The sequence below is a fragment of the Trichogramma pretiosum genome, unplaced genomic scaffold (genome assembly GCF_000599845.2).
Source record: "Trichogramma pretiosum strain Unisexual culture from Peru unplaced genomic scaffold, Tpre_2.0 scaffold86, whole genome shotgun sequence".
Lineage (NCBI taxonomy): Eukaryota > Metazoa > Arthropoda > Insecta > Hymenoptera > Trichogrammatidae > Trichogramma > Trichogramma pretiosum.
Window position 1 is genome coordinate 239636 of NW_019640815.1, and position 13290 is coordinate 252925.

Below are 13290 nucleotides of genomic sequence, written 5' to 3' on the forward strand. Positions count from 1 at the left end.
TATTGATTCAGTGCATACAGGTATAACTTACCCATGCGATATGTGCAAAAAAGTATACACGCAAAAACATAGACTCAGACAACATAAAGATTTTGTGCATAATGGTATAACTCATCCATGCAGTCAATGCAAAAAGTCATTTGCAAGAAAAACCATACTTAAACTCCACATAGATAAAGTACACAATGGTAAAATACGAAATATGTAATTTTATTTAAATGGACTTTCAGCTGCAAATAGATGAAATGCATAGGAATCTTGTAGTGTACTGCTAGTAACAATATCATCTAAAATTAATAATTAATATTTTATATGCATAAATTGATTGCTTTATCATTGAATCTGAAAGTGTACATAAAGTATTTAAAACTTTATTCATGTTAATACCCAAATTCTTTAAAAAATGTGCTACGTATTCAATAGTTGGTTTCAGAAAATATGCTGGTTTATTATGTAAGGCCAACACAAATTTTTATTATAATATCAGCAATAAAGTTAATTATTTTGTCAACTACAGCCCTCTTTTTCATATTTCTATCTTGAGATAAATGGGCTTAGATTTGTACTCATATAAATTGAAAATTTTAACTAATTTTCATTATTTATCCTTAAAAACCGTATCGAACGCGCTCAAGGATGCTGAAGCAATACAGTATATGCTGTTGATATGTCATTACGCTCGGCCCACCGCCCAGGTCATACAATCGAATTAGTACGTTTTGCTGTTTGGCCAGCTAAGGTCCATCTTCAACCGCGTCGATTACGGCGTTAATAAGGGGAGATAAATGGTAACATCTTCCGACGATTTGTTCAAAAAAAGATGTTCCGCGTGTGAGCAAGCGATGTACAGTAGATGCCGCTTATAAGAATCACAATAGGACCAGACGTTTTGATTCGTATAAACGGCTGATTCAATTAAACGATGCAGTAAGAAATTGTAAATATTAATAAAAAAAAAAACGTTTATAGGTTTGTCAAATTTAACCGTTTTTCAAATTTTATTACGCGTCAATGGAATACTTGTTGCTTGGAGGAAGCTACTACAAAAAATTCATCAATTTTTGATTGTTTCTTATTAGTGCGGACTATTTTTTGAACGACTTTAAGAATTTTCTCAACATCTTCGTCTTTTCCACACCTTTTTCTTTTACGATTTAAACTTCCGTTTTCAATGTTAGCCGCTTCTAGGTCATGACGATTTTTCAAAATCCTATTGAGTTGCGTCTGTGAAACTTCTAATTTTGCTGCTGCTTCACGTTGACTGCACTTTTCGAGCAAGTCGTACTGTTTTAGTAACTCTTTCTTCTGGAGCAACGTTAAATCTTTTCTAGGCATGGTGAATTTCGAATTTTATATTTGTTTACTTGATGACGGTTCAATATCGTTTGATTCGTATAAACGGGTTTTGATTCCATTATACTGAAATCGGGACTTTTAATTAACATGTAAAAGTATAGAGGGAAATCGGGACCAAGCGTTTTGATTCGTATAAACGGCGGATTCGATTAAGCGAGATTCATATAAGCGGCATCTACTGTATATAGACAAGGATAAACAAAGCAAGTGAGACCAAGACGCCACAACCTATATGACACATCTGACTGGCAGTTCGTGCTAGACGATTCAGTAATCAGTGTCCGTTAGATCGCTCCTCAATCGGAAGTAAAAGATATCTCATTTTTTCTTAGTGCCTCTTAGAATAGCGTATCATCTCTAAGTGTTCAGCTTGTACCAGTTCCCACAAATCGTAATCGCAATCAAAAGATTGTATTTGATCAGGTGAATTCAAACTCTAATCATTGGTATTTGCTCGGCCAGGCCTGTTCATAAAATACTCCTCGACTAACATTAAATAATGGTATTGTACAGGTTTGCAAAAATGGAACACCGACCTCATCAAAAAAGCGGGACCAAAACTACAGAAAAGTACATACACCAAGACGTTGAAGTGGAAAATCAAGATGAAAAATATCTTTCGCATGAAGAATTGGAAGAGTACCAGAAAGTACAAGAAGTGCTTCTAAAGTTTTTAAGAGCAAAGTATGTTTACAAGTTTTGGTTACAATTTAAAATTTTAAAAATGTTGTGCAGTTTCTATATTTTATTTATCGCTATTTTATTCAAGACATAATAATAAATCGGATCTTCGGAAATTCCTCTTGAACATTATCATGAGCTCGTCTAGGCTACTTGTACTTCTAGAAGATACTGTAAATCAGGAAATTGGAGATGCTGGGGGAAAAAACTCCAAAGCAAATCAGCAACATAAATCTGATGAAAGTAAGAAATCTTAAACCAAGGGAGAAATTACTCCAAAAAAGATTAATGGGCATCTTGGACAAAAAAAAAGATATTAAAAAAAACATTTAATTATCATAATTTTTTAGAAAAAGATGAACAAATACCACGAGTAACAATCCAAAGAATTAGCTGCAATAACGAGCCTAAAGATACAGTGCTTCATGAAAATGATGACTGTAGGATGAAAGATAAGACATCCAACACGAAAAGTTCTCAATTCATGCAAGTTTTGCAAGAAAATCGTGTAAGTTGATAAAATATTTGCAACTAAATGTCTATAGTAAGAAAATGCGTAAATAATTTCAATTTTTTTTCAGACTCAAACGCTTGTAAAAAAAGAAGTTCATGATACTCAATTGAACAACGAGATTGAGATAGAATTTGAATGTCAAAATGTAAAACCCACCGTAATCTCTTTGGTATCTGAAAAATTAGATATAAGTATTGACCGGCAACCCAAAAGAGAAAATGAAAAAGTTCTGCCTCTTGAATCTATACACAGAAACAAGAAATCTAAAAAGCTTAAAGCGTGCTCTAAAAATTTTGGGAGGATAAGTAATCTCAAAATCCACAAACAGACAGCGCGAGATCGCATTACACATTCATGTGACATTTGTGGAAAGAAATTCATGCAGAAGCACAAACTCGAAATCCATACAGAAGTAGTGCATAATGGTCGAATACATCATAAATGTGAGACATGTGGCAAGACACATACAACAAAAGCTATGCTTGACCGTCACACTAAATCATTGCATAATGGTATCACTTATGCGTGTGATTCATGTGGCAGAATATTCACACGAAAGGATAATCTGAAAATCCATATTGATTCGGTACATAAAGGTTTAACTAACCTATGTGATTTGTGTGAAAAAGTATTTACATCAAAAACTGGTCTCAGATTACACAAAGATTCCATGCATAAAGGCATTTCTTACCCATGTAATTTGTGCAAAAAAGGATTTAAACAAAAATCTCACCTTAAAGTGCACAAAGACTCCGTGCATTTAGGTATAACTCATCAATGTGATCAATGTGAAAAGTCATTCACAAAAAAATACAACCTTAAACTCCACATAAATAAAGTACACAATGGTAAAAAATAAAATGCGTAATAATATTCAGATGGATTTGAATCTACATATCGTTGCAATTCGTAAAATTGTTGAAACTGCATAAATCAAAATAGATATAAACTTAGCTTTTCAAAAGAATAGCCAAATTTCTACGCTTAATTCATTACAATAAGTATCTATATATGTATCGATTTATTGCCTACTTTTATTAAATCTGAGTGTGTATTAAAATACTCGAAACTTCATTTGTGTTAATATCCAAATTTCCTCAACTATGAAATACATAAAAAAATGTGGTTTACATATACCTAAAAGCCTATACCTAATTTTTTTGTCCTGTACTGGTGTTTAAGGGTTCAAAGTTTTGGAACGTTAAATTTTCACAACATACTAAATTTATTGAAAATATCTTGTCTTTCTCCCATTATCTCTCAATATCATCATCGACTCAAACATCTTACTGTCTCTATAGCAATTGCCGATTTACCAATGAAAAATCCTCGAAATCGTACACAATTTCGCTCGCGGCGTGCCTCGTTAAAGCTCCATAACATAATGTTTATAAAAACGCGCTCGCGGCATCGTAATTTATGTACGGTGCGCGGCACAGTGGCAGAAACGTTTTTGCCTCGGTAATAGCCACCCCTTGTACCTACTCGTGCGGCGAGCATGTGTGTGCACGTCGACGCGCCCATATAAGCAGCAGCAGAGCTTCTTTGATGTACAGTACTATATGCACGCGTTTGTACGTGTAACCCTCTATCATCCTCACTCTCTCGCTGTGACGAAAAAAGAGAAAAAAAAGTAGATTACACGTGATACACCTATGTATGTGTGCGCGCGCGCGCGAGCGGCCCGCGACGTCGCGTCGGCATGTGCGCATTAAAATTGTGCTGTGCATATAATAGGTCCCGACTCGGAGCTCTGCGCGGCCACAAAGAGAATCGTTAACTCTTAATGACGGGTTGCTGCGCACACACACACACATATACGTACTTGGTGGTGCGGCGCTTAATATTATACACCCATGTATGACCTGGGATGCGCAGCGGCAGAAGCAAGAACAGAATAAAAAAAAATTGTATTTGCATTCTTCTTCTCGTGTCGCTATTTTTTATTTCGAACCTGCTCCTCCTCCTCTTGCTCCCTGTTTCAGCTTTGCTTTAGCTTTAATCCCGGGCTAGTATATATACCTATTATGTGCGTTAGAGCTTGAGCTGTATACGTTTTGTTACATGCAAAATATTTAATTGAGTAATTTTTTCCTCTCTCTCTGCTCTTTTTTGCTTTCGCCTTTTAAATACGCGAAGTTCGAAGGAATTTCGAGCAGCTCTCGTTAATACCTTTTTTTTCTCTCTCTCTCGAGCTGGAGCGCGATGGAATGATAATAAGCCGATCGGTAAATACGCGTAGCGGGACGCGTAATACCGATCGAAACTTCCGTGTATTGTGAGCGCGGGGGGATCGTTATACATGCAGCACATATTTCGGAGAGATAGAGAGCAAAATTCCCATGTAAATAATCATTCGTACGATTCATTTGTATATTTCGTCAATTTTTTTATACGTTAATTTTTTTGTCGCTCAACATTGTGTCAAGCGCGGATCCGTCCTGAAAATTTCATCTCGACGTCGCGCCGTAATACAATATCTTCTTGGCCTCTTGGGTGCACGCGCGCGGCGGGGCTATATGCGGCTTTTGCGGCTTCTCTCTCCTTCTTTGGATGAGTTTCAATGTCACCCGCGAAGTTTTCTCTCTTTTTTACATACTTTATACGCTCGGGTTTGACGTTATATACTTTTAAAAAAAAAAAGAAGAAACTTATTATCTCCGCTGTACACTCGGCAATTTACCACCCATGACGATATCTTACATACGCATACGAAAAATCATGTTTATCCCCACACACACACACACTTGGGGTATTACGTATAATAAATATATAAGAGGCCTCACTTCGGCGCGATGATTCGAGAGAGAGCGTCGATCCTCTTCGTCACCGCCTCGAGGCTCGTTACGTACGTATCGACGTGTACGACGTGCCGTTATATTTTTCGCGATTCCTTAAAATACCTTTACTTCCCTCTCTCTCTTCACTTTTTTTTTTATATACGTTATATGTATGTTATATTATATTATTACGCGTGAGAGCCTCATTAAGAAAATTATATAGCTGTTTTCGCTGCCCTTTTTTTTCGCTTGATTTTCTCGAAATGTGTTTGTTTTCTCACGTTATTATCTCTGCTATATAATGCGGCTCTCTGGTGCCGTCGTCGCCGCGTCCCTGAAATAGGGCCACACGACGATTATCTGATGAGATTTATGCGAATGATTTTCCGGCGGTGGCGGGCCTCCCATGAGCAGCAGCACCACCTGAACTCTCGCTGCAGACGGAAGGTGGGAAAGTCCCCTTATCTCGTCTCTTCTCTCTCTCTCTCTCTTTCTCGAGGTCGTTTTCTGCGCGACTCCTTCTCATCTTCAAGAGGTCGCTTATACACGCACGCGAGAGAGCACAATATATAATATCATGCATAACATTACCTACACGTAACTTTGCGCGCAATTTTGAACTTTTGCCTCGACGATGGCGCGCGAGCGCTTGAAAATTACACCGCGCGGCGCACGTACACGTACGTAGATATATTTCCGAAAAATTTACTCTCCGCCGCTGCATCATAGCATATGCATTATGTATCATCATTATTTAATAAACGGCGTCAAATCGATCAATCGTCCTCCGCGTGCGATATGGCCATATATAGTATATAATACAGCGGTAAAGAGAGACGAAGAAGAATGTATAAATATGAATCGCGTGAACCAGGCATTTGAATAATGTCGGCGGCGGCGGCGCCCGAGGACCTGGAATTCCGTTTCGTGCGTGTAATATTCGCGATGTGTCTGTCTGTGTGTGTGTGTGTGGGAATCGGTACTGAGATTGCTGCACATTATATTACGAGCTCGCGTTATATCTACCTCGCCGCGTGCGCTGCACGTGAGTTTACACGACTGTATACCAGTACGGCGAAGTGATCTCGTTTTAAAATGCTTCGCACGTACGATTTTCCGATTTTTGAACCAAAAATTGTATTATCTTCGCAGCTTCTGTGTATTTTAATTGCTCATTGAAAATCAGCGTGACAATTGTTTTCTCTTTGCAGTTAATATAGGTTTGGTTAGGTGTGAAACGGCCGTAAATGATTATATAATTGATTAATGCAATGAGTCCTATATGTTTCAAGAAATTTACAGTTTCTCTTGCGGTATCTTAGAATTCGGAAATGCGCCATCTAGGAGCAGCTTAGGTACTGTTTAGTGTTGTTGTCTGTAACGAAAAGGCCGAACGATATTTCGGAGGAGACTTGAAATTGTGTTTATTATTTTTCAGAGTTGCAGCGAAATTTCTGTTGTCTATAATAGGTAACGCGATCTGAAAAGGGTCGTAGATCGTGAACAATAAATTTTGAATGACGAAGTAATAGCCGTCACTTGTCATTATTTATAAATTATTGATTACGAATGAAAATACAAATAACATTTTTGACATATTTTTCAATGTTGCGAAATAAAATAATAAATATTGAAAAAATTTTCCATGCAGATTATAATTATGCGAAAAATGTTTTATACTGGCATACATTAAGATTTTAAAAATTTCTGTTTCGTGTTCCTAATGAAAAAAAAGTATTACAATTTCAATAAATATTATTATATAGAAATACTGCAAATCGAATGTTCGAAAAAATTACATGAGCTGGATTTAATTTTTTGTTATTTTCTAAGAGAGCATCAAATTATAGTTTGCGAAGGGCGGCATTTTGTCTAGCCCGTCACTGCAGAATAAATGCGTTTTTATGATGAAGCTGTTTTCAAATATAATGTAAGTGGTATTTATCATTTTTGATTCAATAGTCAATTTGATGCCCTCATCATGAAAACGATTAATGTTATTTTAATTTCGCTCTTCAAATTAATCTTCTTGTCAACCAAATGTAATCGATTGTTATTTATGCATAAATTCAGCGTGACACTGATAAAGTAATATACCACATCGACGTAATATCTTACTCTACATCTTCATTTATAATTATTGAATTTTGTTATGATATTGCAAATCTTGTTCGATATTTATATTATACTTGATTCATGTCATTTTCCTCAGTTTTTATCGAGTTGTCAAAAGCACAACACTTACTGCATAATAATGATCGTCTGAATTTTCAAACGCTCGATTTATCTTAAAAAAAAGTTGTTAAGAAAATGGCTTTATTTACACAGCTTTGGAGTTTAGATATTCTAATATGTGTGTTTAGTTTATCTATATGCGCTTACTTTTACGCTGTGAGAAATTTCAGTTACTGGAAAAAACGAGGATTCAAAGAAATTCCACCGACGGCAGTTTTCGGCAATTTTATGGAATGTTTTCTGGCGAAAAAACCTCTCGTCCATGTCCTCAACGACATTTACGAGTACGCAAAAGATGAACCTTCCGTGGGTTTTTACGTATTGGACAAGCCTTACTTGATGGTTCGAGATCCAGAATTGATCAAACATGTTTTGATCAAGGATTTTGCAAATTTCACGGATAGAGTAGCTGATTCGTATAAAACGGATTACATTGGAAGGTTCAATCTTTTTGTTTTACGCAATCCGGATTGGAAATATGTAAGACAAAAAATATCACCCGTTTTCACCTCTGGAAGATTGAAAAAAATGTTCGATCTAATGTTAGAAATCGACAAAGATCTAGATCAGTATTTGAAAACGACTGTCGAAGAAGGTAAGCTATAATAAAATATATTTTATTTTTTTGAAATATCACAAAATTATGTAAAATTATTTTATAATACTTCATTCAGGTAAATCCGTTGAAATGGACGTAAAAGAGATATGCGCCAAATTCACCACGGATGTCATCGGAATAACCGCGTACGGCATGCGGTTCGACGCTTTGTCCGACGAAAATTCATACATTCGCAAAGTCGGAAGGACCATATTTACGAAATCGTACAGACGTTACGTGGAGTATTTGTCGGTGCTATTGGTACCGTCGATCGTAAATATTTTTGCTTTTCGTTTTCTCGGTAAGGCCTCGTCGCGATTCCTCAGCGATCTTTTTCACGGAGCGATGAAAGAGAGGCTGGACTCCGGGGTCAAACGAGCCGATTTGCTGGATTTTTTGATCGACTTGAAGAAGGAGCAAGAAAACGAACTGGTGAAAAGTGAACGAAGTAAAATCATTAGCCTGGCAGTAGTTTTAGTAAATTAATCGGTTTAATTTTTAAAATTCACAACGCTTTGTTATAGAAATTAACGATGGTCAATTGATCGCTCAAGCTGCAATTTTCTTTATCGGTGGATTCGAGACGTCTTCGACGACTATGTCGTTTGCGTTGTATGAATTGGCCAAAAATCCAGATGTTCAACGAAAATTACGAGAAGAATTGTCGGGAGTACTGGAAAAGAACGATGGAAAAGTTACTTACGACATGGTACGAACAAAATTAAAGTTGAGTTTTTCCGGTAAAATTTTAACGTTAAATATCTTTCTCTTTTTGCAGCTAGTGAACTCACTACCGTACTTGGATATGGTAATTTCGGAAACGTTGCGAATGTACCCGATTTTGCCTTATTTGGACAGAATGACGGAAAAAGATTATCAATGTCCCTTGACAAAACTCGTTGTACCAGCTGGTGTACCTGTGGTTGTACCAATGCGATCTCTTCATATGGATCCTAATTATTTTCCACATCCACAGCGATTCGATCCTAGTCGATTTTCCGGAGAAAATAAAATTAATATTAAACCTAACACGTATTTCCCTTTCGGAGATGGGCCAAGAATATGTGTTGGTAAGATCTTAAATCTAATCATCAACTTTGAAGTTTACGAACTTATTTCTATGATAGTTTCAATTTTTATTTTTTTTTAGGAATGAGACTAGGATTGATTCAAACGAAGCTAGGTTTGATTCGGTTGATATCGAATTACGAATTTTCACCGTGTCGAGAAGCTCTCAACGTCATGGAATTTGATAATAAGAGTCCCCTTTTGTCGTCGACCGCTGATTTAGTATTAAACGTTAGACGTATTTCAACAAGATGAGATTATTTGTAGTTTATGAGCCCTTCGCGTTTTTATTACAGCAGAAGTCTCATCAAAATTTTAGATGTTTTGAGGGTTAAATTGGGGCTGTGATTTTTTTTTTAATAAAATAACTGTAAAAGTATTTTTTTCAGAATAACCTGTTATACATCATTATTGTTGTGTATGATTAAAATTTTTAATTGTCTTTAATTGATTTTTATTTGTTTACTGGCCATATCTAACGTCAATAATATAAGTACAACTTTGAAAAAAAATGAAATGAAATAATATAATAATGTTAATGGCCTAACGTGACACAATTCGAAATGGAGAGCTTTTGTCATATCATATTCAGATATATTATACGATCCTTTTTATACACTTATTATATACATTGTATTTGCGCGTGGCACAATAAATTGTATGGGTTTCCGCGAAATGAATTGGATGTGCTGCTATGTGGCTAGTATATGTGCGTGCACGATAGCTTTTGTAAAAGCCGAGACAAAATAAACATACGTACGAGTATCATACAGAGAAACGTTTGACCGAATTTTCCATCTATTATACTAATGGAAATATTCTCGTACATCCGAATATTATAAGCACACGAATATTTTATTTATTTTTTTCCCCTCCTTCACTTCTTTACTTCGTCTGATCATCGAGCAGCACGACGAAGATAATGTTTCGGAGAATTAAAAAAATTGTTTCAAAAACGGCTCCACTATAGCGAGAAAAAAAGACACGAAAAAGTATTTGAAATCCTGGATGCATTGGCAATTGGTGAAAAAATTGCTTTCATAGTAAAAAGATTCAAAATTTGCTTAACGAGAGCAAAATTCGTGAGAGCGCCGAATCGTTGGAAAAATATGTTGAGAAATGCATGACAAGTCGCTTATCTGTAGTCGAGAAAATGGAAGATATGCTCATCACATGGCTGCAGGATTTAACGCACAAGAAAATTCCAATCCGCTAAGATTTAATACGATAACGAGCTAGCGAAGTATAAATAGAGCGAATTTCAGTTCTAAAATATTCGTACTCAGTCGAGGATGGTTTGACAAATTTCGGCAAAGATTTTCTGTGCATAACGTTTTTTTTACAAAGTAAAAGGGCGTCAGTAGATCGCGAGGCAGCTCGTAAATTTCCGTATCAAGTGCAAACATTGATTGCTAAAAAAGTGTACGATGTTGCGCAAATAATCAATTGGGTAGGGAGACAAATTGTCAAAAAAAAAAGTTATTGGAGATATCAGAGAAAACCGGATCGAATATTATGAACATCATCATGCGTTATGATGAATACGTGGAGGACAATTCGATAATAAAGGATAAAAATAATAATAAAGGTAAAAAAAATAATAAAGGATTAATTTTTTATACATATCTTTTTTTTTTTGTTCCTGTGGATATTTTTTTTTTGGGCCTGCAATTTTTAGATTCACGATTTTTTGGATATTTTGGATTTTGGACCTATTTTTGACGTTGGATCTTACAGTTTGGATCTTTTGGATTCGAGCTTTTGGTTTGGAGCTTTTGTGCCCCAATCCTTCAATTGTGATGAAACGGGACTCTTTTGGAAATCAAATCTGTTTCTGTATTGTGCAAACCCGCTGACACATGCAAATGTAAACCGGTGTTGGTTTATAGAGCAGAAAATCCCCGAGCCCTGAAAGAAAAACAAAAAGAACATCTCTAAGTATTTAGGAGATCCAAAAAAACAGCTTGGGTAACAGCAAAAACTTTCCAAGACTGGTTTAAATTCTCGTTTGTTCCAGAAGTTTGAGAATTTGTGAGTCAACAAAATCTCTCGTTGAAAGTAGTGGAAATGTTTTTTCATCCCTAAGTACTGTTCTCCGCCACATTTCTGGCGACCTGTAGACGTGTTCAAAAAGCTGACTATGATGGACATTTCGGCAATCATGAGATTACAAAGAGGAAGCAGCATCAGGAAGAGAGTTTCAGCTAACCATATATATTAAGACTTTCTTTTTAAGAAAACTCATAAGAACAGAATATGTCGGCGAAACATAGATCACCGTATCTGTGCGAGCCGTGTGTGCAAGTGTGTGAGGGGGCAGCATAGGACGAGGCGACCGCGCGACGCAATTTTTGCACGAGTCTTTCTCCCCCTTCCATACGGGCACACGCGTATGTGCCTCACCTCGATTCGCTATTATATCCTCCCTGCGACACAGAGCTCGTCAAGAGACTATTTTTGTATCCAAGTTTTTATTTCCTTTCGTTGCTTTTCTAAGCCTTGGACAATTCGTCCTTTTGATTATTTGTTTATTAGTAAGGTGAGAGTGCACAGTGACAGTGCCGGTGGCGAAAAATAAAGTTTTCATTGTTCTAAGAGAACACAAGTTTTTTTTATCATTTCTACTCCTTTCATCCTTATTACACAACAACCAACTTCAAGTGAATATAAAGACGACATCTCCGTAGAATGAAATCATCTTTGAAATTTTCTCATTATATAACTTCTGAAATTAATTTTACCGCTTGAGGGTTTGCGATGCGACATCTACAGTCGATGCGCCAACTACACAATGTTTAGTGCGAGAGGTTGTCGAGCGCGACAATTGCCGCGCGCATACGACTCCTCGGGATATAAGAAATGTTTACTTTCAATCAGGCATCAAGCCTACTTGAATTGGACCACGGAAACAATATACTCCAAATTTTACTACGTAGTAAATTTGCTAACTCGACATATTTATTAAATTATTATATATTACATAATTAAACACCGATGAATAATTTTTATCAGAGTAATATCGTTGCTCCGCATATTTATACAAAATACAATGTTTTTAATATTCAGGACAGTAGCTTTTCATAATCATAATTTACAATTTTATACTCATATGGCTGTTTCCGTAAATGTCAAAATCTACGCAAAAAATCTCATGAATATAGATCAGACTAGGTGCTCAGGACATTTTTTATTCGAGCTAATAACACATCTCATCCCTCCTCTAATCATAACTTTACATTGTAATAATTCATTCAAATACTTAAAAATTAAAAAACACAACTAAGCGGCGCCGTTGATGCACGAGTACTCGAGGTCTCGATCCAGTCCAATCGCTTCGGGGAGGGTCATCGACGCCAAGTACGTATAACAGACACACACACACACGAACAATAATCGAAATTTCACTCAGTTACATTCCCATCGCGCGCGGATCCGTAATATACATTATAATAATAATAACGCGAAAGCAGCGCAAAGACATGTGTATAATATTGTACACGCGTGCTGCAGTTCGATCGCGAGGCGGCCCCGGCGGAATCGAGGCCATCATCCTCTTCGACGAACTCGCATATGTGTATTATACACACATATATATATGCAGGCAAGTGCAGTGCATAGGATGATCGGGATCGCGCAGCAAAATGTGCGCACTTCCGTGCACCTGTCGCTCGTTGCTCCTCGTGTCGGATCTCGGCCGGCTCCGCTGTCGCTGTCGTATGTGCAATGCACATATAGGCGTATACAGTGTATACTGTGTTCCGCTTCTGCATCGCTATATGTACTATATGAGCAATTCTCTAAATGAAACGCATTTTTGGAGGTAGAATCGCGACAAATTTTTTTTTCAAGCTACGCGGATACGGACCCCCGGGAAATGTTTTTGGGGGTCCTAGGAACATGTAACCACGTAGGAACCATTGAAATTTCAATAGTGCTTACTTTTATAGCTACTTTTGTGATTTAGAGGACGAAAAATCATGTTTTCTCGCAAAAGCGGCTAATTACTCAATTTCTAAGTCGCTGAAAAAGTATCAAAACTCATCTAAAAAAAATAACTG

At 36.7% G+C, this 13290-nt stretch overlaps 2 protein-coding genes across 2 annotated transcripts; both read left to right on the forward strand.

The window, feature by feature from the left end:
* Positions 1-1879: 1879 nt before the first annotated feature.
* On the forward strand, positions 1880-3229 carry LOC106657537 (zinc finger protein 605-like). The gene is made up of 5 exons (XM_014379121.2): positions 1880-2040; positions 2126-2280; positions 2388-2545; positions 2619-3137; positions 3206-3229. The coding sequence occupies exons 1-5, from the start codon at positions 1880-1882 to the stop codon at positions 3227-3229; spliced, it is 1017 nt and encodes a 338-aa protein (XP_014234607.2).
* A 4412-nt stretch (positions 3230-7641) lies between these two features.
* LOC106657538 (cytochrome P450 6k1-like) lies at positions 7642-9487 on the forward strand. The gene is made up of 5 exons (XM_014379122.1): positions 7642-8161; positions 8241-8612; positions 8689-8873; positions 8943-9234; positions 9315-9487. Exons 1-5 carry the CDS (start codon positions 7642-7644, stop codon positions 9485-9487), a joined length of 1542 nt encoding a protein of 513 aa, XP_014234608.1.
* Positions 9488-13290: the final 3803 nt, after the last annotated feature.